At 45.3% G+C, this 25628-nt stretch overlaps 3 protein-coding genes across 3 annotated transcripts; 1 reads left to right on the forward strand and 2 right to left on the reverse strand.

Moving 5' to 3' along the window:
* Window positions 1-675: 675 nt before the first annotated feature.
* On the reverse strand, window positions 676-16142 carry LOC128297449 (open rectifier potassium channel protein 1). Its single transcript, XM_053033086.1, has 8 exons — window positions 15787-16142; window positions 8690-10219; window positions 4009-4188; window positions 3821-3942; window positions 3383-3738; window positions 3110-3257; window positions 2245-2754; window positions 676-2174 (listed from the first exon to the last, which is right to left on the reverse strand). Exons 2-8 carry the CDS (start codon window positions 8829-8831, stop codon window positions 1026-1028), a joined length of 2607 nt encoding a protein of 868 aa, XP_052889046.1. The 5' UTR covers window positions 8832-10219; window positions 15787-16142; the 3' UTR covers window positions 676-1025.
* Window positions 16143-18824: 2682 nt separating this feature from the next.
* LOC128309654 (putative ATP-dependent RNA helicase DHX57) lies at window positions 18825-22974 on the forward strand. The gene is made up of 3 exons (XM_053046092.1): window positions 18825-18892; window positions 18951-21010; window positions 21085-22974. Exons 1-3 carry the CDS (start codon window positions 18825-18827, stop codon window positions 22818-22820), a joined length of 3864 nt encoding a protein of 1287 aa, XP_052902052.1. The 3' UTR covers window positions 22821-22974.
* Window positions 22975-23083: 109 nt separating this feature from the next.
* LOC128310374 (probable serine/threonine-protein kinase nek3) lies at window positions 23084-25605 on the reverse strand. Its single transcript, XM_053046999.1, has 3 exons — window positions 23641-25605; window positions 23358-23515; window positions 23084-23278 (listed from the first exon to the last, which is right to left on the reverse strand). The coding sequence occupies exons 1-3, from the start codon at window positions 25304-25306 to the stop codon at window positions 23153-23155; spliced, it is 1950 nt and encodes a 649-aa protein (XP_052902959.1). The 5' UTR covers window positions 25307-25605; the 3' UTR covers window positions 23084-23152.
* Window positions 25606-25628: the final 23 nt, after the last annotated feature.

Below are 25628 nucleotides of genomic sequence, written 5' to 3' on the forward strand. Positions count from 1 at the left end.
TCTTTCTTCTATAAATTTGTCACACTCTGAGTCATTAAACCTTATAATGTTGAATTGAAGTTACTTATATTGAATAACATTCTTTTATTATTATTATTATCGTGATAACAACCACGCAGTATATTTGAGTTGAAACATTTATAAGAATGAGAAAAATGTTATTCCAAACTAATCGATTCCTTATAAATATATGTAAAGATCAAGCAAATGTCGCAATTTGTTAGAACGAGTCCTTTTATAGGAACCCCAAGATCAGGGCCTTGCGTCATGAGAATCAAATGGCCAATGTGTAGAATGTTTTCCCCAACGCCGCTGTCGGCAAGTGTCATCAACAAGCCAAGCCCAACGATATACCAGAGTGTATGAATGATACGTCATGCACAATATGGTGCCCGGTTCAATGGTTTTCTTTTTGCACTTCGAGCACACGGGTTAGATTGGGTGATAAAAATACTCATCCCGGACAATCGATGCGAAATTGTACCACAGTGACAGAAACATCACCCAACCAACACCTTTCCCATTTGGACGTTTGCCAATGCATCGAACGAAAATGATCAATTATGATGTGCAACAAATGCTGATGGGCTGCCATATACGTTCAGCTATTGTCCCAGGCAAGCTTAAAACATTCATGAATATAACAAGCGATTTTAAAGTCCACAACGGACATTGTTTTATTGTTTGCCGTACGATTGTATTTATTCCGCTATTTGCTGCCCCTTTTTCTGTTGTAAACTATCACTGTGTCCGTGACAGAATCACATTCGCCTCCACTGGTCCAGAGCCGTTCATGAACCACTGGTGTGTTACATCGTATCTACAAACTAACAAACGCATAATGACTGGTTTGAATGGCATCGAATGTTTTTTTCATAAATAGCTTCATATTTCTAGCCGTTGTCCGCAGGACAACGGAACAATACTGATACATTCCATGGTGGCGTTCACGCTGTTGTTGATGCTAATTCATCCTGGTTGATTTCCCTTCATTTTTTGTTCAATACATCACTTCTGCCTCCTCGCTAACGCTTCTGATCGAACAGATTCGATAAACTACTGTGACGATTGCGTGCACTGTTCGCTACTGGTAGCCCGGCCGGTGCTGCCGATTGATCCGAATCTGATCGCATCAGGTTCGGTCTCCACCGGAACTGTCCTGGACTGTTCCCGGCAGCACCCATACCGCCGGCACCTGGCACTGCCGTCGGTACGGTCAGGTGGGAGGATTGATTCGTAGCTAGCGGGCTCGGTCGAGCTGAGAGCCTTCGCTGCAATGTCGTCGTGGGCAGATTGTGCAACGATTGGGACGACGAGCTAATGTGCGATGCACCCAGCTGTTCGGCTGTACCCATGAGCGGCCGTGGACAGTGACCCGGTGGATAGGCGAGATTCGACGGACGCACGCTAAACCGCCGCCGGATGGGCTTCGGTGATGGGCTGATAACACTGAGCGTCGGACTACCGCCTCCACCGGGCGATCCGGACACCGTCGCTGAGTAGGACGGTGGATTTGTTGGACGGAACGATGGTCGTCGATTGATCGGTGCCGAATCGGCACTTCCCGTGCGTGCCAGTGCTGGTTTCATAGATCCACGCCGCGACCCAACCTCCATCGGTGGTGTGAACAGTGTTAACAGCGACGGTAAATTGCTCTGCCCCACACCCGTCGAGGGCATATTGCTGTTTCGACCAAGCGAATCCCCGGCCGTTACTGTGTCCGTGTGCATCCGCTCCAGCGCACGCAACAGATCGCCTATGGTAGTCGTTTCGAGCAGATGCTCATCCTGCGGCGGCATCGACAGAATCGAACCCCGTCCTCGCGACGTCGCCATCAGGTAGGATGAGGTGGGCAGATTAAACATCGAACTGCGACCCTTGCTGGTGGCCGATAGGTAAGAGTCGAGCGGGGGACCCGCTTCCAGGTCCGGAGCGGGTGTCTTGGAACGCTTGCGGAATGGATTTAGCCGCTGCAGCATACCACGGTTTACGGCGGAAGCTTTAACCTCCGGACCGGTTGGAGGAACGTTGATCGTTAGGCTAGAGTCAAACGTTGCGTTGTTAGATAAAGCCGCCCGTAGAAGGTTATCTTTCTGCTTCACCTTCTGCCGGATCTGCAATATCTGCTGTATCTGCGTGTTGTCACCACCGCTCCAAGTCCACTCGTTTGCATCCTGGGGAAAGTATTACGCACCATTAGCACTTTCGAGAATCACCGTTACCATCCTTCGTACGTTCACTTACCTGCGATGTAGCGTGTGGTGGCAGCCCAATATCGGAGGCGGCTCGAGGCCGCATCGGGGGTGCCGTCAAGTAGGCGCTCTTGTCCGATCCACTCATCGACCAGCCGGACCAGGTTCGTTCGCTCGCTAGAATTTGTGAGTCGGAAAAGCAGTTCACACCCGCATTTAGTGATGCTCGCTCGAGGAAGCTTTGATTATCGTCCGGATTGGCCGTGATGTTGCCCAGTGCCGTCACAACGCGGGCAAGCAGTTCGGCCGGCTGTACGAGCGCCTGCACACCGAACGTTTTCTCGCGATTGATACGATTCAGATCGGTATCGGAGAGGCGACGCACCAGCGAACCACCATCGAGGGATCTCGGTTCCGACAGCACCAGAACACTTTCCGAGTTGGCGCGCTTGCGTCGAGTGATGGGACACTCTGTCGTACGATACATCGACAGCTCGGGACAGGAGCTCGATCTGCTTTTCGAGAGACTCAACCACCGGTCCGAAGGTTCCTCATACACGGGCTGCAAATGGGGCGAGATAAAAGATAAACACGCACAAAGCACCACTAATGAATTGCAATGCCAAAAGTACACCGAATGAGGATGTTAACTAATCGCGCACGGGATGCCGCTTACCGTGAGTTTGCCATCCACTAACGAGCGATGCATTGGAAGAAAATATTTGTTTGAATTATATCTCCTATTACCAACAGTGTGCGAAGTTAAGGTTCCCTAGTAAACCCGTAACGGAGCGAACAAACAGTCGCACGTACGATATCATGCGAGCAAACCATAACAAACTGACAGACAACAAAGAAAAAAAACAGCCCCAATCTGACAACGACCTGACAGCGTAACTAGTGGCTTTTAAACTCACCTTAAACTTGAGCATGTACACCTCGTTCAGAATCTTGCGCAGGTAACTAATGTCTTTGGTAACTCCGTTCCACACGCGATGCTGCGTTTCCTTCAGGTTGGAAGCGACCAGCTTTTCCAGGTTTTGAATCTTCTTGTGCGATATACCTCTGTAATTATGCGCGACCGGTAAGTAATAAATTGTGCTTTATTGCCTGCTGCCATTCCCGTGCTGCTTCACCTGTTGCGCGCAACTCTGGCAGGCCCCAAAACAGGCCCCAAAACCCATACTTACTTGGCAATAAACCCCAAAATCATAAAAATGTAACCGATTCCGGCGAAGAACCAAAATATGATGAATATCTTGTAGACGGTGAACAGCGACCCGAACTCGTGCTCCTGTGACGATTGGAACGATGCCGCGTAGTCACCAAATCCGATCGTCGTCAGCGTAACGAACGCGTAGTACACCGACACGTCGTACGGCCACTTCTCGAAGTAGGTAAAAACGCACGCCGGTGCGAAGATGAACACGATCACGCCGGGTACGAGGTACAGCACAATCTGCCCAATAAGGCTGATCCTACGCGGTGCGTACCGTGCGTTGGCAGATAATTTATACGCCTTGTAGCGTCGGTACAGCCGGACAAACTGTGCGAAAACGGGAGTGAGCGTGAAAGCGGTCGCGTTAGGGAAAAGGTTACATGCAAGCGCGTAAAAGCGTAGAACTTACTCCACGTGCCCAGAACTCGCCAACGTACGCGAAAAAGAAACCGTTGACCGGCAGACCGATGAGTGCGTAAAAGATTAAAAATATTCTTCCGAACGTGTTGTGCGGCGAGATGTTTCCATAGCCTGCAACAAAGATTTTCGACAATTAATTAAACCTGGTTGGGACTGCATCGCGTCTACGGCACTTACCGACAGTTGAACAGATAATGAAGGCAAAGTAGAACGAATGATAAAAATCCCAAACGTAAGGTGGCTCGTACTCGTCTTCGGTGTAATTTGTCACCTTGCTTCCACAGTACCCATCCAAACGTCCAATCAGCTTCCGTTGCAACAACACATCTTCCGGTGACAGATATTTTACGAGCATTTCTGTTGAGTAAAAATGAAAATTAAATGTATTTTTTTTTTCATGAATTATTGCAATTACGCAGAGAACACGCTTTTAAGCTCAAAATACTGAGCAGCACGCTCTGTTCCGGAAATAGTTTCCGCTTACATCTCCACTTTGTTGCAAAAACGTAAAACACACACAATGGGAGTGTTTCATTAGCACCATTGCCTTGCTATGTTTGCTAACAATTGCTATCACAAGTGCGAGAAAACCTATATGGAGCAGTGTGACATTTTACGCCATTCTTGCGATACATCCACGGGAGGCTGCAGTCACTAAGGAGTTATCGGCAGTGCGATAGGCTGTGGGACGCGTCACGTTAACGGGTGACGTCATTTACTTCGGTGACCTGTTTCGAAACGTGTCATAAATAATGCTAATAAAGAGATATAATACGGGATAAGATCGTACTGCTGCATTTGCATCTTTTACCCTCACACAATGGCCAGCACATGGTCAGCGTTTGGAACGGAATCGTCGTAAATCTTGAACATTCCTGCTACGTGCAATAAAAGGTTGAGGTTACTAAATTGGTTGCAAATTATTCCCCCATTGCTCCGTTTACCCTATTTATATATATATATATAGATTGACAAACTGACACCTTTCTCCTAACTTGCATCAATTTTTGGCCACCTGATACTGCCACGCTACAGTCACTCAACAGCTTTCTCAGAAGATGACAACATCAGTTGAGTAGTTTGCTTTAGGTGTAAGAAACCAATAATAATGCAAATCGAGCCGAATTTTAACCACCTTCAGGAAAATATTCATCCTTCCGGTATCTTGAAGGTCTATCGGCTAGCAGATGAAAAATGTGAGATCGTAAGTGCTAACTGAATCACAAAATGGGCACCTAATAATCTATTTGCATGTATCATGGACACCCAGGGCGATTCGATTAGTGGCGGGTACAGTGGCTCCAGTTATAAAACCGAACATTGTTGTTCAGCTAACCGCGGATGGAGCCATCCTGACGGGACAGCCGTGAAGATTCACCAGAATGTGCAAATTAGGTGTGCCTATATAATATACAATTATCAATACCTGATTCATCTAGACAGGGTACGAGATTTATGGCTGAACACCGAGTAACAAATAGCCTGCTTAGAAATGAATTTAAATACTTTTTGCACATTTTTTTCAAGATTAAAAATTGTCTGCCATGAACGATCTCAATGAAATTCCTCGCGTGCCAATAGTACCTTTGAACCAATCTGGTAACTTATTAAATCAGCTGTCATATACCACATTCCGTCCTGATTTATTGATTCAAATTGATCTACCAACGCAGCTCAGTAACGGTCACGCGCCAAACTAGTCATTAATTAAATGCCTTCGTTGCACCACCAAGGCACTGGCGGCTACCCGGTACCGGTAGCGTTAAAGTATCTTGTCCGTTCGATTCACACTCGTCGCACTGCTGATACACGCCTGATGCAAAAGTGTAGCAATTGCCACGCGTCCCGCGACATTAATAGGCAACCGGGCAACAAAACCGGGCATTGTAATATTCAAATTAAGTAATCTAATGCATCTGGTAATGCGAACTGCTTCCAATGAGCTCGATGCTAATCGATGCACTTGACACTGAGTTGCGAATGAGCTTCCATGTAGGGTGAAAAGCTGCGCTAGATGATTTGTTTAATTGAAATCACCTCATTGCTGTCAACGCGGATCGTGCTGGTAACGATTCAGCAGTACGATAATATGGGTCCGGTTAAAACTTTCCGCATCGCATGGTCGTTCCTAAGATACATTGTTGCTGTATAAACATCTTGTCTCGCCTACTACGCTAAAAGCTACTTATGTTGGCATTGTCATCTTTGTTGGTATATCTCTTTTTTATGTATTTCGAATTTATTGCTGTATCGAATATAACTTTCTAATGCTTGAGAAAAGAAGGAGCTAATTTAACTTTTATTTATGTTTTAAAGGCATCAGACAACATTGAACATAACCCAGATAACTTAACATTTTCTGGTTTTATTATACATATATTAGATGACTTAACGTACGCTCTGGATTGCTCAAACATATTACGGTTTTAGTGTGGATAAATAATGGTATTCACGTACTTCTTCTTCAGAAAGTAGAGGAAAATTGTGTTATTTTATGCATTTATGTATTATGTACGGTCTTTCCTTGTTTTAGAGACCTACTTTCTCATTTAACACCGAATCAATAGAATGTAAGTGTGTGTTTAGAGGTATATTGTTTTTTACTGAGCAAGAGAAAATAATATTCCTTTTTTCTAACTGCCAAAGTTCGTGTAAGTCAATAACGAATTCAGAAAGATAAAAAAAATAAAATCATTATAATTCTACAGTAGTTGATGTTTGACTTTTATAGATTTGTTCTGTAAGAATTCAAAAATAGAGTATTATACCCTGATCTAGCTCTTTGAAATTGGTTATAAAATTACCAAAAACAATAAATAACGCACTTGGTAGTTCTAGTGTAAAATATCAGATGTCAGACTTTGAAGAACTTAACTAACTTGACCTAACCGTATTAATTTCGAGAATAACTAATTATAGAGATTTCGTCTATAAAAAAAGTATTTCTTTACGTTCATTCACTTACAGCATGTAATCGACATGAAATATATTTCCTTTGAGTAATAGAGCGGTAAAAATATCATGTTCGCTTTAAATATTTGCTGGAATGATTGCAATGCTTTGCTATTATAGTTACTTATTGATTAGTAACAACTCCAGAGATATTTGTTTTCTAACGTCCATTAGCAAACAAATGTCTTGACAAACGACACTAAAACACGGTTTTGTCATTATTTTAATAGTTCCCATGGCAAAGGAGCACACGCCATGAGTGCGATCGTGAAGACGCACAAGTAGAGCGCATCAATTCCAAGTATGTCCTCAGCCGCTGACACCGCGAACGGCCACAACACGTGCATGCAAAGCTGACCCTTTACTACCAGCTACACAACTAGCCGGTTGATAAGCGTTGCTGTACGGCAAATAGTAACAACAAAACACCCACCCGTGGACCGGGCCCGGGCAACCTGATAATTTGCACTGCCAACCATGTACACCAGCTCGTCACCACCGAAGCGTGGCGCGTCAAGTGCGAAAAGATACGTGAGCCTCTAGCTCAAGTACCGGGCCACATTAGGCGCACGGGAGATTCGATTCCATTCACTGGCGGCACACCGATGGGAAGGTTAAAGGTTCATTAGAATTTAAACTGTACTCGAATAAACGAACCGATAGGCATCGAGCTGATCGTGTCGCGGACCGGCAATTTGATGATTTATGAGCAACAGGAAATTGGTCACCACCGGCCATTCGACCGCTTGGCGAGATGAATGGGTTTAACCACGACTTTAAGGGGGGGGGGGGTGCGATTGTATTTACATGATCGCGCACCCACAATCACAGCGAACGTGCTTTTGCAATAGGGGATTAGTGCAGCGATCTATGACTGCAAACCATTCTAGACGAATAGGAAGGATGAAACGGACAATTGTTCGCAAGCTCCCCAAGATGCATTATCGTATGATCTGATCGTGAGTCCTTTCTTTTCACGCTATGCTGTAGCAAAATAATATAAACATTCTCACGTTTTCGTTTACGTTGCGTTGTTGGTGATCGATTGGATTGATATTGAATGCTAAAAGAAGTCGTGAAACTTTGTTCGTTAAATTGTTTCAAGTTTAATTCATCATGCAAATATTTTACTGTACGAATGAAATATAAAGGCAATGCAAACTAATTTAAGAAAAAAAAACAAATAACGAGACAGTTTATTGACTTTTTAATATTTAGTCATTTAATTAGCCCATGTTTACGCCCAAACAACTTGAATGGTTTTTTTTTAAATTGTGTTATTACTCTATATTATTAGCAATTAGATATCAATTATCGACAAACTTCTCAGAAGCAAACAGAAAAAAATATAAAAACATTAAAATTTCAGACCAATTGTAAAATCTAATCAAAAATGTCCTCAAAACTAAAAAAAATCAAAGGTTTGTGTAAATTTTTTTTTAAAGAAATTTATTATTATTTGTATAGCGATAATTGTATTGGAGAAAAATGTCAATCTTATGTAGAATTTATTCAACTATTTTCATTTCGCTACAATTTGAGGAAAAATTTCAGCAATATCAGCACGAGAAGAACTGTATTCGACGAAGATCTTCTTTGACGAGCCTGACGTATGCCAAATCGATACAATTGTTGCAAGTTGTGTTGTTTCAATATTTCATCTACACCATGAAGGCACATTTATAGCAAGAAAAGAATAGATTCACCAACTAATCTATATAATAAAATTGAAATTTTCATAGATTTATCTTCATTGGTGTAATGTTGGCACTTCGCCGTATGGTCCAAAATTGTAAGGATCTTTTGCAGCTAGTTTTGTAGCAGAACTAAATCATGTAAACTTGGAATAATAAACACTACCAGCATGATCACGGTTAATAAATATAATCATTAAAACTATACATACCATTAATTTCGATTCGTTCTGCTAGCTCTTCAGCCCGGCGCTCCGTCTCCAGGTCGTTTTCGACATGATAGAACACGCTGGCGCCCATGAACAGGTACGCGGCATAAAACAGGAGCAAAGCGAACCACTCTTTGGGCGTCATGGCTGTACATTGGTGCGTCTACCTTACCCCCGAAACTGCGATTAGATCAGCGAGTTGCAACACTACACTGCACTTATCCACCTTTCGGGTCGAATCGGGTGCTACACTTACGCAACTACGCACTACGATCAGTTAAGATTGCGGACTGCAAAAGGAGTTTCGCTTCACGCGCGTTATATTACTTGCAGCCAAATTGTTTAAATGACACTTTACACTTGTTTGTGCATCGCACCCACCTCACCTATCACAACATCCTTCACCGGCAGTCGTGAAAAACACTCTCACCTTACGCAGCGAAACTTTGGCACCGGCGTGTTGGATCCAATACGACAGCATAAGCCACTACCACATCACTCCACCTGCACCGACGATGGAATGAACTTTGCGGAGGTCCACCGTGCGGGATCAACCTCCACTCGGGACTAGAATTCCATCTTCCTGCCCGCGCGGCATTCATTCACATTCGCGTACTGGTTTTCTTTCCGATTCGCTCGTTTCAGTCACTACCGGCCGTGGCGGCGCAAAGCTGGGCAAAAACTTCTCACCTTACCGCCAGCAGCGAGATTCACTGAGATCTACCCCGTTTATCTCCGATTCCTACGTACGCCACACACATCCTCCACTTGCGGGATCGGGATCGCGGGCACGTTGCGGGTGTTTCGTACGGTCACAACGCGAACGCAATACTCACTCGGACATTCCGGTGTAAAACAGGTACGCATCGGTTGTGCACCAGCGTGGTGCATACAGTAATCTTTTCTACCCAAGCCCAAGCCTGATCTATGCCTGATTGCACGCGTACGCCCCTGCACGATCAGATAGTTGACCGAAGGAACCGCCTTCTCCTTGCACTTCTCCTTTGCACACACACACACACTCCTACACACTCACTTTACCTTAATGCTTCGAAGCTTACAGCAGATGATAACTTTTTTTTTTGTACGATCAATTATCACTTTGCAAAAATTTATGAATTCGGTGCGTGTTTGATTGACGATCGCGCGTTGCTTCCAGCGAAGCTATCGGTCGGCCCAATCCGATTGGGGGGGCAGATTAGGTAGTGGCTGAGAAATTTTGCACCGGACCATACACCTTACACAAACAATTGAACCACTAATCGATTAAAGATCGCAGCTCATGGACGAGTTTCTTAATTTTTTGCTTTGCTTTTTTTTTGGGGGCGGAAATTGCTGTCATTCACAAATGGGCCTGCCTGCCCTTTCCGGCAGATCCAACCGCAACAGCAGCAACAACAGTAAGCGCACGTAACACGGTACAGGGACGGAGTTGATCAAATTTTCAAACTGTGCCATAGTACATCTTCCACGTGTACCACACGTTACAGGCCCTGGCTGCCCTTTACATGTTCGCCGCCTGGGAGAGATTGTCTGAAATAGATCGAAGCGGAAGAAGCAAAATGCAATCAATGGGCAGCTATAACTAATGCTTTAATTTGTTTAATTGTATGTAAATGCGGGCATAATCTTTTCCACCGCATCCTGCAGTTATTATTCTAGCCGCTTCCAGGTAAGTGAAAATGCCGCTGAACGGTTCAACTGAAAATAGACGCTGCTAACAACTGCACAATTAGTATTGCTGCATCACGCGAGGCGATTAACAGTGTTTGATTTCTAAATCAAAAATTTAAATTTGTTCCCTTCTTGTTCGCGATTTACTTTCTGAAAATGTGGCAAGCATTCATGAATGAATCGTTCATCTATGCAAATTTTCTAGCATTCTATTTCAAACGTCCACTGGTAAGCTTAGTTCCTCTATTTCTAGCGCATGATAAGATTTTTTTTTGCAAATAGTTCTCCTTCAAAACTATTCCACTATTCGCATGTGATCGCATTATTCAAAATCACGTTGCCATCTGCCGCGTACGTGAGCAGAGGCGATATATTAAACGCCTACGAACATAAAACAAATCGCTTCGCTGAATAAATCTGCCGGCGAAGCGATTTGCAATCGGCAAAGGAAAAGTGCCGCGCCGTATATCACCAATAAGGCTCCGCGACCTCCAAGTTGGGGCGGAACAGTGGACGAGGATGGATTTTGGATGCGGTGATCAAACCACCCCTTGATCAGCTGGTAGCAACGGGTCCGCCCGCGTGACGATCATATGCTAATAATTTATGTCCCATTTCTATGCAAAATAGAAATTCGATCCTTTCACATGTGTGTTACTCGGACGACTTCATTTGTGGGAGTCGTTTAATCGAAATAGTTGTTAATTTATTTAGTTTTTGTAGTGCTCCACACCATACCGCAGGCATTGACACCAGAAATGCTTGAATAATAAGCATAGATGATCCTATCAGATGGGGTTATTCTATCTGGGCACGTGCCCAGCAATTCGTGTCCATCTCAACTTCATACACGCAGCCGTTGAGGTATCGTTGGTGATCATCGACGATCAGGTGTAGTGGAAAAAAATGTTACCAAAAAACACACACTCTATTGAAGGTTTCACAGCTTCCCGCAAGCAAAAAATCTTTTATTCCTCACTCTACAGCCCACTTATGGATGCATCATTAGTTTCCTTTCGGAGCACGAAGAGTATCGTACAGCCATTAACGAATTTTATGGCCGGTACTGTAGCTCGGATCATTTTAATTGGGCTACAATTTGTGAAGACGATGTATCATTTGCTGCTCTCTCCTTCTCATTCCCATTATTCCGCGCATTTTTTTTTCTCTCTCTCTCTCTTTTTTATAACGCACAACTCGTTGGTGAACAGAAAATAATTCCCTGACTGACAAAGACACCGGTGGCCGCTCATCCACTGGGCCGAATCACCGGAAGTCACCGGCACAAAGTAACGAATAAGCCACCATAAATTACTTCGTAAAACTCGTCTAATTGCTATTATTTTAAATCTGACCAACGATTAAGGGGGCTTCTTTCAGCGTTGTAGCTTTCGGCAAGAAGCCCCCGACAAGCACGTGTTTACATCGATTTCGCAAAGAACGCACCGAATGGCATTCGGCATTGGCATTGAAAAACTATAATTTTGGGTGTGTTACACCATTCAATACCCAAGCCGGATACCATTCCATTCGGGGTTTGGGACGGGTGGATTAATTTATGGTTTAATGGTCCAGTGTGAATATGTGTAAGGGTAGTTCCGTGGCGACCGTCGGTTCACGTTCGTTCGCGGACACCGAAAGGATCCGAAACAGATGTTCTCGATGGGGTTCGATCGCGTAAGGAAAGCAAACCCAACCAGGGTAGGAAGTGGCAGGAAGTGCGCTGACGCTGTACTCTAAATCGGGTTGACGCACGGCAACGTGAGTGTCTACGGCGCTATCCTGCCAGTTGTCCATAATCTCAAAATCCCATCATCCATTCGCCACTTGGTGGCATGGTACGGCACTCAGGAAGTTCTGGTGGCGTCAGACAGGGTAGAGTTATAGTTTTATTACCACGATTGCCACCATTCCATGGCCATTGGTGGATTGATTGACATGCAACTCTTTGCGGTGGAATTCGTACGAATGAAGTAGTCTTATCTTGTTATCGATGCAGTGCCCACGATTGACGGTGTCCGTGAAGTACAACGACCATTTCGCTCTATTGCATCTTCTTGCAAAAAGTCTCACCGTCCGTACGCTGTCAGCTGTCCGCTTGTCAGGCTTTATTATCCTTATCGGCCACTAAACGTATTACGCGCTCGCGCGGCGGGCCAGGATTATCGTACCGTTGAGGTTTGCTTTTACTGCCGTATCTTAATCGTATTGATTTGGTTTAGATTGCGACAATTTAATCGACGAATGTCAAGCAGTGTGTTATCAGCGAGGCTAGAAGATCTAGATGATGGTCATCGTCCATTGAAGAGGTTCTAAGAGATTAACCCAATAACTGGCTGACTTCTTGCAACTACCTCTTTAACATCCACAAACTTGTTTTCCGCTTCAAGTGATCAGATATTCCACCTCGTGCATTCATCGCTGAGGTTATTGAATCACAGCGTTGTTACTAACTTCCCTCTAGTAAGTCTAGTTTCATCCCATTGCCGAACAGAGGCACCGAATCGCTGAAAAGCGTAAAATGTTCAGTCATCCGTGAATTTTTGTTCGGTGCCGTACGTTCGCGAAGGCAACGGCGATGGTCGCTGCTGACCACTAATAAGCTTCGCGCCGGTACCGAAAACTAAGCGTGAACTGGCATTCGGCACAAGGCTTCGGCAACGGGAGCCTCACCAATAGCAACAAATGCGCTAACGTTACCTCGCCAGAACTACACAAAATTATCCGTCCAGTTTGCGTTCCGCGTTCGGGATCGATGGCCGTTTGCTGCTGACACACAGCGACATTGAGACATGAGCGAACAAACAAACGGAGGCTTTCTTTCCGATTCTACAACTCGGCGTCGGTGATTTCGTGCTTGTAATGTGGGCCAAGGTCATGATTCAGTTGATGTTCCACCAGCAAGACAAAAAGGTAATGTTGCGAACATTAATTGCAGAGCCTACCCGGCCACTGTCAGAGCGCTGGCCGTATTATTGCCATACCAGCAAATATCCACAACAGCACAACAGAATGAGAAAAAAAAACAGTTGCTCCGTTTTAATGTATCTTATTTGGTCTCGCGTGCAGCTTCCTAGCCACTGACATTGAACGTGAACTTTCTTAACCTGCCGATCGAATGGAATCGTGGAGCAGTTCTCTCCAACTCCGCTGCATCGCTGAAAAACGCGTTCGTTGCGCTGGGCTGCTGCGTGAACCAACCCAATCAGCTTGCGTTTGCCCCCACAAACGCCTACAGCCTTGCGCACAAAAGAACTCGTAGCAAAGAGAGAGAGAGAGAGCACAAAAAAACAAGGGGACGCTAAAAGTGATGCAAAAAAATAGTAAGACATCAAAACAAAACTTGAACTTGCCCACCAGCTGTGCGCACAAAGATTATACCACGGCAAGTGCATTCGCTCGCCATTGCCACCACCAGCAGTTTGTCCAACGGTCATGCGAACGCTTGCTTGTATTGTTGCGGATGATGAGATGCGTGATGCCACGGCAAAGATGATGCGTGAATCGATGTAACGAGATCGTATGTCGCGATCGGCCGCACTGGCCGTTACACTTCCAGCTTCGTTACAGCTTCGTGCCCATGCCGCGACCCACGAATTATACGGCCGAGGCACAGGGCATCTTTAATGTGCCCCCGTTTAGCGGCGTGAAAGAAAACGATAGCACAACACGATCACTTGTGTGATGCTCGTTAGTAGTGCTGCTGAAAAAAATGCCACTGAAACGCGATGCTAAATATGCTAATCGAAACTGGACCAAAACGCGGACAACCTGCAAAACGGCGCTGGGGATTGAAGCCAATTTGCAAAGATATTGATTAGCTCTCGTGGCACCTATTTACACTTGCGCTGCCGTACTTTGGCTCGTTTGCCCAAGTGTGTTTGCGGAACGATTTAGCAAGCGGTTAGCAGATGAACTTGTGCGCAGATGATAGTTTTACTTACTTATTTACGTTGATGATTTTTCATAACACAATATGCAAACAAACCGAACAGCGAGCAATCAATGTAGGCTGTGGTGAGTTCCAAATTATAAGACCACTCTCTCTCTCTCTCTCTTTTTCGCGTAACGGCCTTCTAAAGGTCATGACTACCAATTTCGGGCTTACTAGACTTAATTTTAACACGTATCCGGATAGTCAAGTCCTTGCTACGCGGGGATTGATCCGGATGGGATTTTGGACCGGTCCTGTCGTGTGAAGATCGGCGCCGCCACCAATACACCACCGGCCGACCCCTATTGAACGCGATCGAATGCAGCATAAAACAAGACGAAACTAACGCTATGCACAGTGCCTTCCGTTGTTGTGAGTCATTTCGATGCTAAAAACGGGTGATTAGAACAACTTTTTTTTGCCCACCAACTCTACAACACTATCGCGGGTACCAGTATGGAGCGATTAAAAGTTGATGATACCGTCAAAACAACTACTACTACTTGCCATTTGGTTTGCCAGAGCGGCTTCCATACCAAAACCATCTAATTAAAACCAATTGAAAACGTGTCCTTATCTTGCTAATTGCAAAACGGTTTGTCCTTAGCGAATGTTGCGTATGATGGCCATTGTGTGAACGTCATTGCCCGCATCTTTACCGGGCACCGTACGGTATTGAATTGACACCGAAATTCGGATCAACCAGGGTCATGGTGCATTATCGAGCCGACTTTACCGACCGGGCAAAAACAGTAAAGGCTGTTATTAGTTATAAATCAGCTCACTGACGCAATCAGCACCGATCACAACCAGGTGGACCCACACACGTGAGCCAGACATTGCCCAAAAGTGTGATATTTTGGCGTGAAACGGGTTTGGACGAAATGTTGGCCACCTTTTTGTGGGAAGTCCCGACGTTCCCAGTTGTGCTGTCGTCATCGGAAGCACTTATCTAAGGCGAAATTTTATCGTTGGTTAACGTTTAACCATGCGATGCTTCGGTTAAGTTTGTTTGAACGACTGTTTTAATTTCGCTCACTCGGAACACCACTTACGATCGGTTATTTCTTTACCGTCACTGAAAGTGATTCCGGTGCAAAGGAATTGGGCGATTGACGCTACAAATCCAACCGGAAAGCAGCCGGTGGCACCTACAGATGGACTCAGCTTTATGACACTTTAAGAAAGACTCCCAGCAGCATCGCAATAATGTGCTTCGATAGTTTTGCTCATTTATTTGCTGGTCAGCAAAACAGGAACATTCCAACGTTTCATGCACACATGCGGCCGCTAGATGCGATAAGCGGCGACAGCTTACACGCGCCTTCGCATTACTATCAGCGCCAAGGGTTAGCACCACTAGCACACACGATCGTACCACCACGTTACAGTAAGAATATTCACAGCGTAAACTTTCATCGGCGACTCGAAACTATTCGTATTATTGCACACACTGCCACAGAAATGCACAAATTCGGTTCATTTTACCTACCCACTATTGCATTAATAATAGTTCACGGCAAACAAACTGCACGGGCAAAGGCTCGGCCACGGTACGCGTTACGGGAGCGTAAAATGCGGACTCGGCAACGTACCGTGCGCCCGGTACCGACTGATGGACAGCGACTGTAACACGGAATCCGATCACAGTTCGAGCTGAACGATCGCCGGTCGAAATCGTCAATGAGTGTGCGGTCGAGCGCGGCGAGACTTCGACGCGCGAAAAGCAATGAGCAGACCGCGCGAACAATTCGACAAGTGTGCGTGTGCGAAGGAACGCGTTCGCGACAGCAGCGAACAAGTGAATCGGATTGTCAGCAGAACCCGCTATCGACCAGGGTGATGGGTGCTTTTTTTTCTCTTTCTTTCGCTGTGTCGCCTACAACTGCGACCCGAACCCTTCCAATTCTGCGAACGAACTGCAGACTGTCCTGCGATGAAGTGCATTGGAAACGTCGCGGACGCTGTAGTGCCGGGCACGATCCAGACTCGTTTGCTGCCCGCCGTAGTTTCCCTTATCAATCAATGCTTGTTCGAAACGGAGGCGTTGTGGCATGGCATTATGCTACGGCAGATGCCTCGGTGTCTATGGTACACACGACCGATTACCAGCTCAACGATCCGTCCGATAATGTCCGACGACCCTGCGAACCAAACGGCTTATCGGGCACGGTTGGTGCAGTCACGAGCGGAGACGCATATGTGTCACAGCGCAGCATCGATACGCTCAACAGACCACCGAACACGGCAATCAGCTGCGATTATTGATGTCTACGGTGCGGTTAGGAAGCCGCGAAACAAAGGCAAACGCGCCTAAGCGCACCCTTTCCTGCTCACCGGCCAAGCTTACGGCAGATAACGGATGGATCAGAGATGCTCGCGCGGTTTCTTTTATGCGTAATCTGTACAGAATCTTACCGATCGCGATCACAAAGGATGCGCACGATTGTGAACAACCGATAGTAATTACGGATGACACTGGCTACCATGCCCCAATCCACTGAGCGTTGGTGCGATTGGATGTCCATTGATGTTGTCTTTCGCGACAAAGGATATTACAATGTAAACTTCCCGACGGTCTCACGATGTGCAAGTGATTGACATTCAATGCAAAACACACAAACACGCTTGAACGTCGCCGGTCAACACGTGAGCCTACCGGCCAATGCTTTCGATTAGTTTACACAAAGAAACAATTACAATCGCCCGATGCACTTGAACATGTTTTGTTTGGCAACATGTTACGATAAGAACTTTCTTACGCTACGTCATCAGCGAGAGAGGCCATACTGGAATTAGTTTACCGAATCAATTTCCTTTTACTGAGGAATAGTTGGAACAATATAACAATAGTCACATTTTTATATAATAGTCACATTTGTATAGAAAATAAAACACGCAATCCTGCCCTACCGACCGAATATCTTATTGCCGTTTATGACTTAATAGACTTATTTTAGCACGTAGCTTGATAGTCAGTCTTACTATTTAAGTACCGTTCGGATGGGATTTGATATCGGTTCTACAGAACCCTACAGTGTGAAACACTTTCTAACTTAAAATTACTCATAACCAAATAATCTAGTACTGCGTATGGTGGGCCAATCAAGATTTAAAACCCACATCGTTTTTATTGCTGAGGCTTGCATTCCTTTGCAGACTTTACTATTTTACCAAACCTTACGTCGATTATTCTAGCAGCTCGGATGATAAATATTTTAATAACATACGCTTATAAGCTTTTTTCCGAGCAATGATCATCTGTCTGCATATGCTCTTCATGGGTGCTTCTAAACGAATGTTTTCTATTGATCTACTGAATGGTGCTATACACCCGATTAACTAAAACCACCATTCTTCACTTAACTCCACTGCTCTAGTGCACACTGCACCCCTGACACTGACATTGCATGGTTCTATTGTAGTTGCTTCAATCACCTCAACACACAAATATGATGGATCCGGAACCGGTATATACGTTTCCGATCAGTGAACCACCAAAGCACGCGATTGAATGTCAATGTTTCAGTAGATTCAAGTTTACCAGCTGAGAACACAATGGGTAACAAATGGTTTTTTTTTTTCATTTCGAGAAAAACGGCCAAACTATATTGCTAACAGGTAGTTTTGATTCACGTTCAATATTTTGCATGACCTTGACAAACCATTCAATATACTCCCGGGGTCGGTTGCTGTTCACTTTTTTTTTTTTGGCAGTAAGCTCTTGCCGTTAGATGTTTGTACTATTGTTTTTCTTTGTAATTTAAACAATGCATCCAAATACATGTGTATTTGTTGGTCTAAACGCGTTGAAGATGGTAGTAATAATGATTTAGTATAAAATTTAAATTTCTGAAAGATTTGTCTCCTGTTCCAGTATTACATGAATGTTATTTACAAAACTAATAAACTTGATGTAAAAAAATGGTTCTATATCTCTCGAGAAAACATTTTTTCATCCAGAACCAATGTAATGCGTGCAGTCTTCTAAAATCCCTCCCACCACAAATATAACGCGTGACTTTATTCTATCTTCTTCCGGTATTAAAAAAAAAAACTTGAAGTATTCAATAGATTTTTTACAATATTTTGTTTTTAGTAGTAAACCAGTAGTAGGAGTTTTATCTAGAAGTAGAATTTTCAGCCTGCTCAAATCAGGTGCACCTGTTCGTCATTGCGTACAATTTTTGCTAACTGCGTGAGCAGCGTTGCGTACAAGTTTTGATTGTTCGAAATTTTCCCGCCAAATTTCAAAGAAAAGCTGCTCCTATAATTCACCAAGCTCCGATCCCGTATCATGTTTAACTAAATTAGAACAGCAGACAACGAATATGTGTGTAAATTTTGGTTATTTCGGTGTAATAGTCCTAAAAGCAAAAACCGTGGATTTTATTATTGGGTACACCTGTTCGTTTATTTTCTCCCTGAACTATGGGCAAGCGAACGGCCAGAATTACACGTGTGTCAAAACGTACACATCAATGGCGACTGTCAGCTGATGTGATACGTAAACATTGTGGTGCTAAAAAAATGGACGAGCAAATCCAGCAGCTGATTGAGGATTGCTTTTTAAGAACAATTGTTGTTCCTAGATCCACGTAAGCAGTCATAATTCAACTAATAAAACGTATATCTAAAACATAATAATATTTGCAGCAATGCTCCTCTTGAACCGCCAGCCACCAAACAACCAGTCAAAGTGGAGCTACAAGTTCTACGGCTTAAGGATGAATCACAAACGCTTATCATGGAAACGCTCAGGGCAATTCATGGGGAGTCATTTCAGCTGGGCGATATTTCGAAATACGAGGACAAAGGTGGTCGAATGAAGAAAGGTTTCTGGCAGGATCGGGGCAATCTGGTCATACAGGGTGGCGTTGATTTCTCCAACATTCCACGGACCGGAAATAGCAACGAGGATAAGTTTCGCATGTATGCAATAATGAAGCTGCACAGTTACGCCTTCCATCGTTCGCACTGCGAGGAAGCGCTCGACCACCACAACGGGGACGTCGACAATGCTTTGACGTTACTGTTTTCGAAATATTTTCCTCCACCGAACGATCTGCAATCGCCAACGGAGGAGCACAACGAAGATGAGCTATGTACCCTGCGTGCGGACGAACGAGAAGTGCTGGAATCGATTTACGATAAGCTATTCGTGGAAAAGGAGCACAATCGCGTTTGGCAGCTGAAATTTAAGATTGATCATCTGCTTACGCACAGCCCTTCGGAGATGAAAAAACAAGCGGAACGAGAGGCACAACAGGCGGAGGAAGAGAAGCGACGTATGCTGGAAGCGTTGGCAAAGAAGAAAAAGGCTAAGCGTGAAAAATGCTGGAACTTTGCGAAGGGCAAATGTCGCTACGGTAATCGTTGCCATTACTCGCATGAGCCAGATGTATCGGATAGCGAGGAAAAGAAGGGCGGTAAAAAGGCGGAGAAATCTCCCGACGAGGATCCGAATTGGTTCTTTTTGGAAATTCGATTTCCACCCGGGAATCGATACCCATTCGAGCGGCCAATACTGCTGCTGAAAACCACCTGTTCGGATATCCCGGAACAGTTGTGCCTTAGAGTGAACCGTCGATTGGTGCAAGAGTGCATTGAGCTCACCAATGACGGTATGCCTTGCATCTATGCCGTTGCCGATTTGCTGCAGAATGACGCTGAAATAGCTCGATTTATTGAGCAAGATCGATTTCAATTTCCTGATAGTAGGAGATCTCTCTTCTACGAGCCGGAACAGGACGCAGTGGAGGGTGGCCTTGGGGATAATTTACCTACGCACCATCAGCGTGGCGTAACTGGTCGACAAACCGGATCTAAGGTAAACCCAGAACAGCAGATGAAAGAGGACCGTAACATTGTGCGAAAGTTTATGGACAAACAAACGAACGATGCCTACAAGGAGATGCTGAGGAACCGTCGGAAACTTCCAGCATGGACGAAGATGGCGGAAATCATCAATCTTATGGAATCGCATCAAATCCTCGTCATCAGTGGAGAAACGGGTTGCGGAAAGTCAACACAAGTACCTCAATTCCTGCTCGATGATTGGCTATTGCAATCGTCCAAAATGCAATCAAAGGAACCGCTTCGGCATGTAGAAATTATTTGCACTCAGCCCCGGCGTTTGTCGGCCATAGGTGTTGCAGAACGTGTTGCTGAAGAGCGCAATGAAAAGATAGGCAATACGGTCGGTTATCAGATCAGACTGGAGAACAAGATTTCTTCCTCCACCAGACTAACATTCTGCACTACTGGCATCCTGTTGCGAAGGTTACAATCCGATCCGGCGCTCACGACCGTAACGCACATCATCGTTGACGAGGTGCACGAACGCAGCGAAGAGTCTGACTTTTTGCTGATGATACTGAAAGAGCTGCTGTCCAAGCGTACGGATCTGAAGGTGATCCTCATGTCGGCAACGCTGAATTCGAACCTGTTTTCCAGCTACTTTGGCGATATTCCTGTGCTGGAGATTCCTGGACGCACGTTTCCCGTGGAACAGTTATTCCTGGAAGACATACTGGAGCGCACCGAGTTTGTGTTAGAGCCCGATTCCCAGTTTTGCCGCAAGCTGCGCAAGGGAGAGTATGAGCTACTGACGCAGGAACTGGAGTATTCGGATGTGAAGGCTGCCAATGCGGCGCCGGCGAAAACGATACGGGATGAAAATTTAAAAATGGCCGACATGTTTGCGCGATACGCGGGTAAGCAAGGATTTGTATCAACTAAATGCAGTCGGTGCGAACTAATGAGGGTTTTAATACTTTCCCATTTACAGACTATTCGAAGCAAACGTGCAAAGCGCTGTATCTTATGGATCCTCTTCGCATCAATCCGGAACTTATCGAACATGTGCTAACGTACATCGTTGACGATACTTCCCACAGCTGGCCTAGAGAGGGTTCAATATTGATATTTCTGCCGGGTCTAGCCGAAATACAAACAGTTCATGAATCACTTGCCGAAAGCAAACTGTTCGGTGCCCGGGGTGATCAGTTCGTACTGATTCCGCTACACTCAATGCTCACAAACGAGGAACAAGCACTCGTTTTTCGTAAACCTCCCAAAGGAAAGCGGAAAATAGTGCTTAGCACGAACATTGCCGAAACATCTGTTACCATCGATGACTGTGTGTTTGTGATTGATTGTGGTCAGATGAAGGAGAAGCGTTTTGACTCCAACCGTAACATGGAATCGCTCGAGATGGTGTGGGTATCGCGTGCGAATGCTCTCCAGCGTAAAGGTCGTGCCGGTCGTGTAATGCCCGGTGTCTGCATCCATTTGTACACACGGCCACGATTTACAGACCACATTCTTGGTCAACCCGTCCCAGAAATTCATCGTATACCGCTCGAACCGTTACTGCTGCGTGTCAAAACGCTTTCCACGTTCCAGGAACGCTCACTGAACGAGGTGCTCGGTGCACTTATTGAACCACCTAGCGTGGAAACTATTCAAGCGGCCAAGAAGCGTCTCATCGATGTCGGTGCATTGGATTTGGACGAACAGCTGACACCGCTCGGCCACCATTTGTCCGCGCTCCCGGTGGACGTGCGGATAGGGAAGTTGATGCTGTTCGGTGCGATCTTCCAGTGTCTGGACAGTGTGCTTACGATGGCCGCAATCCTCAGCTACAAAAGTCCCTTCGTATCACCGTTTGGAAAGCGCGATGAGGCCGACAATCGGAAACGACAGTTCGCGATCGCCAACAGCGATCATCTAACGATGCTGAATGCCTACCGCCGTTGGATAGAAGCAGCACAAAAAAGTCGCTACGCCGGACAGTGCTTCGCGGAACAAAACTATCTTTCCGGTAAAACATTGGCCACGATCGGGGAAATGAAGTACCAATTTCTAGAGCTGCTCGTTTCGATCGGTTTCGTACCGATCGATCTATCCGGTCGAACTCGCGCTAAAAGGCAACAGCTGGACGATCTTCAAAAGATTACTGGAGCAGAAATCAATGTGAACGGGATGAATAATCGTCTGCTTGCAGCCATCCTGTGTGCTGCGCTCTATCCAAACGTGGTAAAAATACTTACACCGGAAAAAAGCTTCGTTACCGGCGCGGTAGGGGCTGTGCCGCGTCTACCGCAGGCCTCCGATTTGCGCTTCAAAACGCAAGAGGATGGTTACGTCGCCTTACATCCATCGTCGATAAACGCTACCGTAGGACACTTCGGTTCTCCGTTTCTAGTGTACCAGGAAAAGATGAAAACTTCTCGGATTTATATTCGCGAAACGACCATGGTACCCTTATTGCCGATGGTACTCTTCTCGGGAAGCGATCTGCAAATTGAGCTGCATGGTGGAGATTTTGTAATTCTGCTGGAGGGTGGCTGGTTGATGCTGCAGGCTGCCACGCATCAGATTGCGGAAATGATGAAGTTCCTGCGCCTGGACCTGGCCAAAATGTTGGAGCTGAAAATTAGCGATCCCCTGTTGAACTTGATGAATCACGAACACGGCAAACGTGTCATCGATACAATTGTACACCTTATTAGCAAGGAGTAGTGTGGCGAGATAATTATACTATCAGAACAAACAGTATGGGAAGCGTTTTATATATACCTTTTTTGTATTGTATAGCCCCAGTTACTCCATGTAAAAACAGGTTCCTTTTGGATTTAACAATGTTTTTAAGTTATAATAAATTCAATTTATGTTAACATAATTATCACAATCTCTGCAGTACATTTGCGATTATTAAGAATCGATTTCTGTCATCTTGTAAATCAGCAGAAAATTACTTCAAGCTTCATATGCTGCGCTATTGGTTCAGTATATTCGGCACAACTTTATTCGCTTCAACTCCGCTCCTCTAAGTCGAACTGCTCACAACGATTCTACGAAATCAAATAATCAAGCGCTTTATGCTTATTGTTGCCGAACTTCAAAAGTGCATCTGAGATTTTCTCTCCCTCGAAGCCAAGATCAAGCAGCTCACTCAGCGGTATAAGATGTTCGATTATCTGTAATGCATGCAACAGAAAATTAGTACCTTTCGCCTAATCGTATCGACCATAAACGGCTGTTTCGTTAGTGAGTTACCTTTTTGTCATCGTTTCCAATGCGCTTTAAAACCCACACCACCCGTTCCAGTGGGAATCCCATTGAACTGATCCGTTTCACAATGTTTTGATCCGTCTGTGTTAGTTGATTGTAAATAGTGTAGTCGACAGTACTCCTTTCGGCGGTGTTATTAGATACTGCAAATATTTTACGAAACAAAATACATTGATTTATCCGTTTAGCTCTTACATTCTTCTAGCATCTTGGAAGACGGGAAAATTAAATAAAAGATTAGTTTGTCTTTCCGTCATTCAAATCTTACCAGCATATTGACCACTTTCCGCCTGACGATCGGCAATGGTTTGACTATTGTTTCGTGTACGCCTTGTCGCGGAATCTTGCACCTCATCATCCAGCTGTCGCATAATATCCGGTACGCTTCTAGACTTTGATCGCAGTCCCGTTTGTGTGTCCGCCGTACCCACTCCAGGCGTTCCGGTCGCGGTGGTATAGATGGAAGGATATGCTGCTACATCACTCGATGCGGAAACGGGCTGATAGTTGCTATAGTATCCACCAGCATCCTTGTGAGCCGTTATGGAGTTGCTATTGTAACCGTAATTCGGAGCATACGTAGAGGTCCCGGTACCGCTCGCCATTGAAGTGGACGGTGCAGTAACGTATGACTGCTGTTGCTGATAGCCGTAAGCGTAGTTAGTGACGACCGGTGAGTAGGAGCTCCGCTGATTTTGGGTAACCGGCGGAACGTGATACGTCGAGCTGGCATAATTAGTCAAGGAATAGCGACTATCAAGAGTATTAGCAGGCGAATAGCAAGAAGCAGCTAACGATGTGGTTTCGTACTGGGTGCCATAATTGTTGTACGGTTGGTACGCGTTGTAGGGCGACGGAAGATACTCATTTACACCGGACGAGGCAATTGTCGTTTGAGTAGGTTGCTGATACTGTGCCGGATACATCGAATACTGCTGATTCGCGCCGTATGCTGTGCTGCTGTAAGGATTAGTTGTGATAGGAGAAGGATTGTGAAGCGCCTGCAGTTGCGGCTGCTCCTGTAGTTGCCGCGGTTCAGAGCTATGTACAGCCGTAGGCACCGACACCGGTTGTGTCTGTTCCTTTGTTTCGATCGATTCGTGCGGTTCTGGCTTTTCGACCTCATTCACCGGACTAGTGAGGGTAGTGTTTTGCTTCAACACTTGCGCTAAAATAGCCAAATCGTTGATCGTACGCAACTCCATGTTATCGAACGGACTCGACGTATCGTTTTCAAAGTCCGAGTAATTGATTTTATTATAATTATTGTTATTATTATTGTTGTTGCTCCCAAATGTAGCGTTCGGCGGCATCGCCATATCGGACTGGGTCGTCTTTGGAATGATAGTTGCTTTAACGAGCACATTTGGGTAAGCAGCTGGTGCGTCCACAGCACTGGGTACTGTGTCCCGTATCACAGTCGGTACCAGTATCGAGCTCAGCTGGCTCATATGATCGAACGGCTTCGCATTGGTGCGCTCGTCCGACGAACCGGACGGGGCAGACTCGTCATTCTCTTCCTCGTAATCATCCTCGGACCCGTTTATCGTCCGTGCTGTTGTGTGCCCCTCACCATCGGGATCATTATCGTCGCTAGCACTGGACAGCTCGTCCGTGTTGGGGTATGATATTTGATTTAGCTTGCGCTTTTGCTCCTGCTCGATCACTCGCATTCGTTCATGTTCCTTGGCCTGTAAACGAGCCTTCCGTTCGTAGCGATCGCGTTCTTTCACCGCTTTCCATTCCGTTATGCGCTTAAGTACCGTGTCTTCCAGTTCGCCATCGTAACATGAGTCATGCATTACCTGTCCCACATCGTATTGGTTCAAGCGGTTCACAACCCCCTGCGGCAGCACTATCTTTGGCGGAGGTTTAAAACGCTCGGATATTTTCACCGGAACACCGTCCATGTAGTTGGGCGGACTGTGCGACATGTCTTGAAGACACCAACAAGCGCCCAAACACGAACTATTCTACCGTGCTTCCATCCAACAAATTAAATTATCACACCACATCCTTTGTCGACCGTCGACCATCGCTCGTGGCCTTCATCTTTGTGAATCGAATAGGTATTTGTGGCCACACAGATTTAATCCACTATTTTTTCTTCCTATCCAACGGAACGTTTTGGGAAACCAAATTCAGGAAAAGGAAGCCTTAATTCGTAACGAAAAATTGCAGAAACGGGTCACAAAAACTGAACACACAAATTTTACGTTGGAATGAAAATATTTTCTTTTCCTTTTTGCTGTTCCC

The sequence above is a fragment of the Anopheles moucheti genome, chromosome 2 (genome assembly GCF_943734755.1).
Source record: "Anopheles moucheti chromosome 2, idAnoMoucSN_F20_07, whole genome shotgun sequence".
In the NCBI taxonomy this organism is placed as follows: domain Eukaryota; kingdom Metazoa; phylum Arthropoda; class Insecta; order Diptera; family Culicidae; genus Anopheles; species Anopheles moucheti.

Bases quoted from the DNA above. Each gene is read 5' to 3' on its own strand.
- LOC128297449 (XM_053033086.1), bottom strand. From the start codon at position 8,831: ATGACGCCCAAAGAGTGGTTCGCTTTGCTCCTGTTTTATGCCGCGTAC. The intron at 3,739-3,820 runs GTAAGTTCTACG...GTTTTCGCACAG, and splicing joins GCGAGTTCTGGGCACGTGGA to TTTGTCCGGCTGTACCGACG. The intron at 3,258-3,382 runs GTAAGTATGGGT...GCATAATTACAG, and splicing joins ATTTTGGGGTTTATTGCCAA to AGGTATATCGCACAAGAAGA.
- LOC128309654 (XM_053046092.1), top strand. From the start codon at position 18,825: ATGGACGAGCAAATCCAGCAGCTGATTGAGGATTGCTTTTTAAGAACA. The intron at 18,893-18,950 runs GTAAGCAGTCAT...TAATATTTGCAG, and splicing joins ATTGTTGTTCCTAGATCCAC to CAATGCTCCTCTTGAACCGC. The intron at 21,011-21,084 runs GTAAGCAAGGAT...TCCCATTTACAG, and splicing joins CATGTTTGCGCGATACGCGG to ACTATTCGAAGCAAACGTGC.
- LOC128310374 (XM_053046999.1), bottom strand. From the start codon at position 25,306: ATGTCGCACAGTCCGCCCAACTACATGGACGGTGTTCCGGTGAAAATA. The intron at 23,516-23,640 runs GTAAGATTTGAA...AAATATTTGCAG, and splicing joins GGAAAGTGGTCAATATGCTG to TATCTAATAACACCGCCGAA. The intron at 23,279-23,357 runs GTAACTCACTAA...CATGCATTACAG, and splicing joins TTGGAAACGATGACAAAAAG to ATAATCGAACATCTTATACC.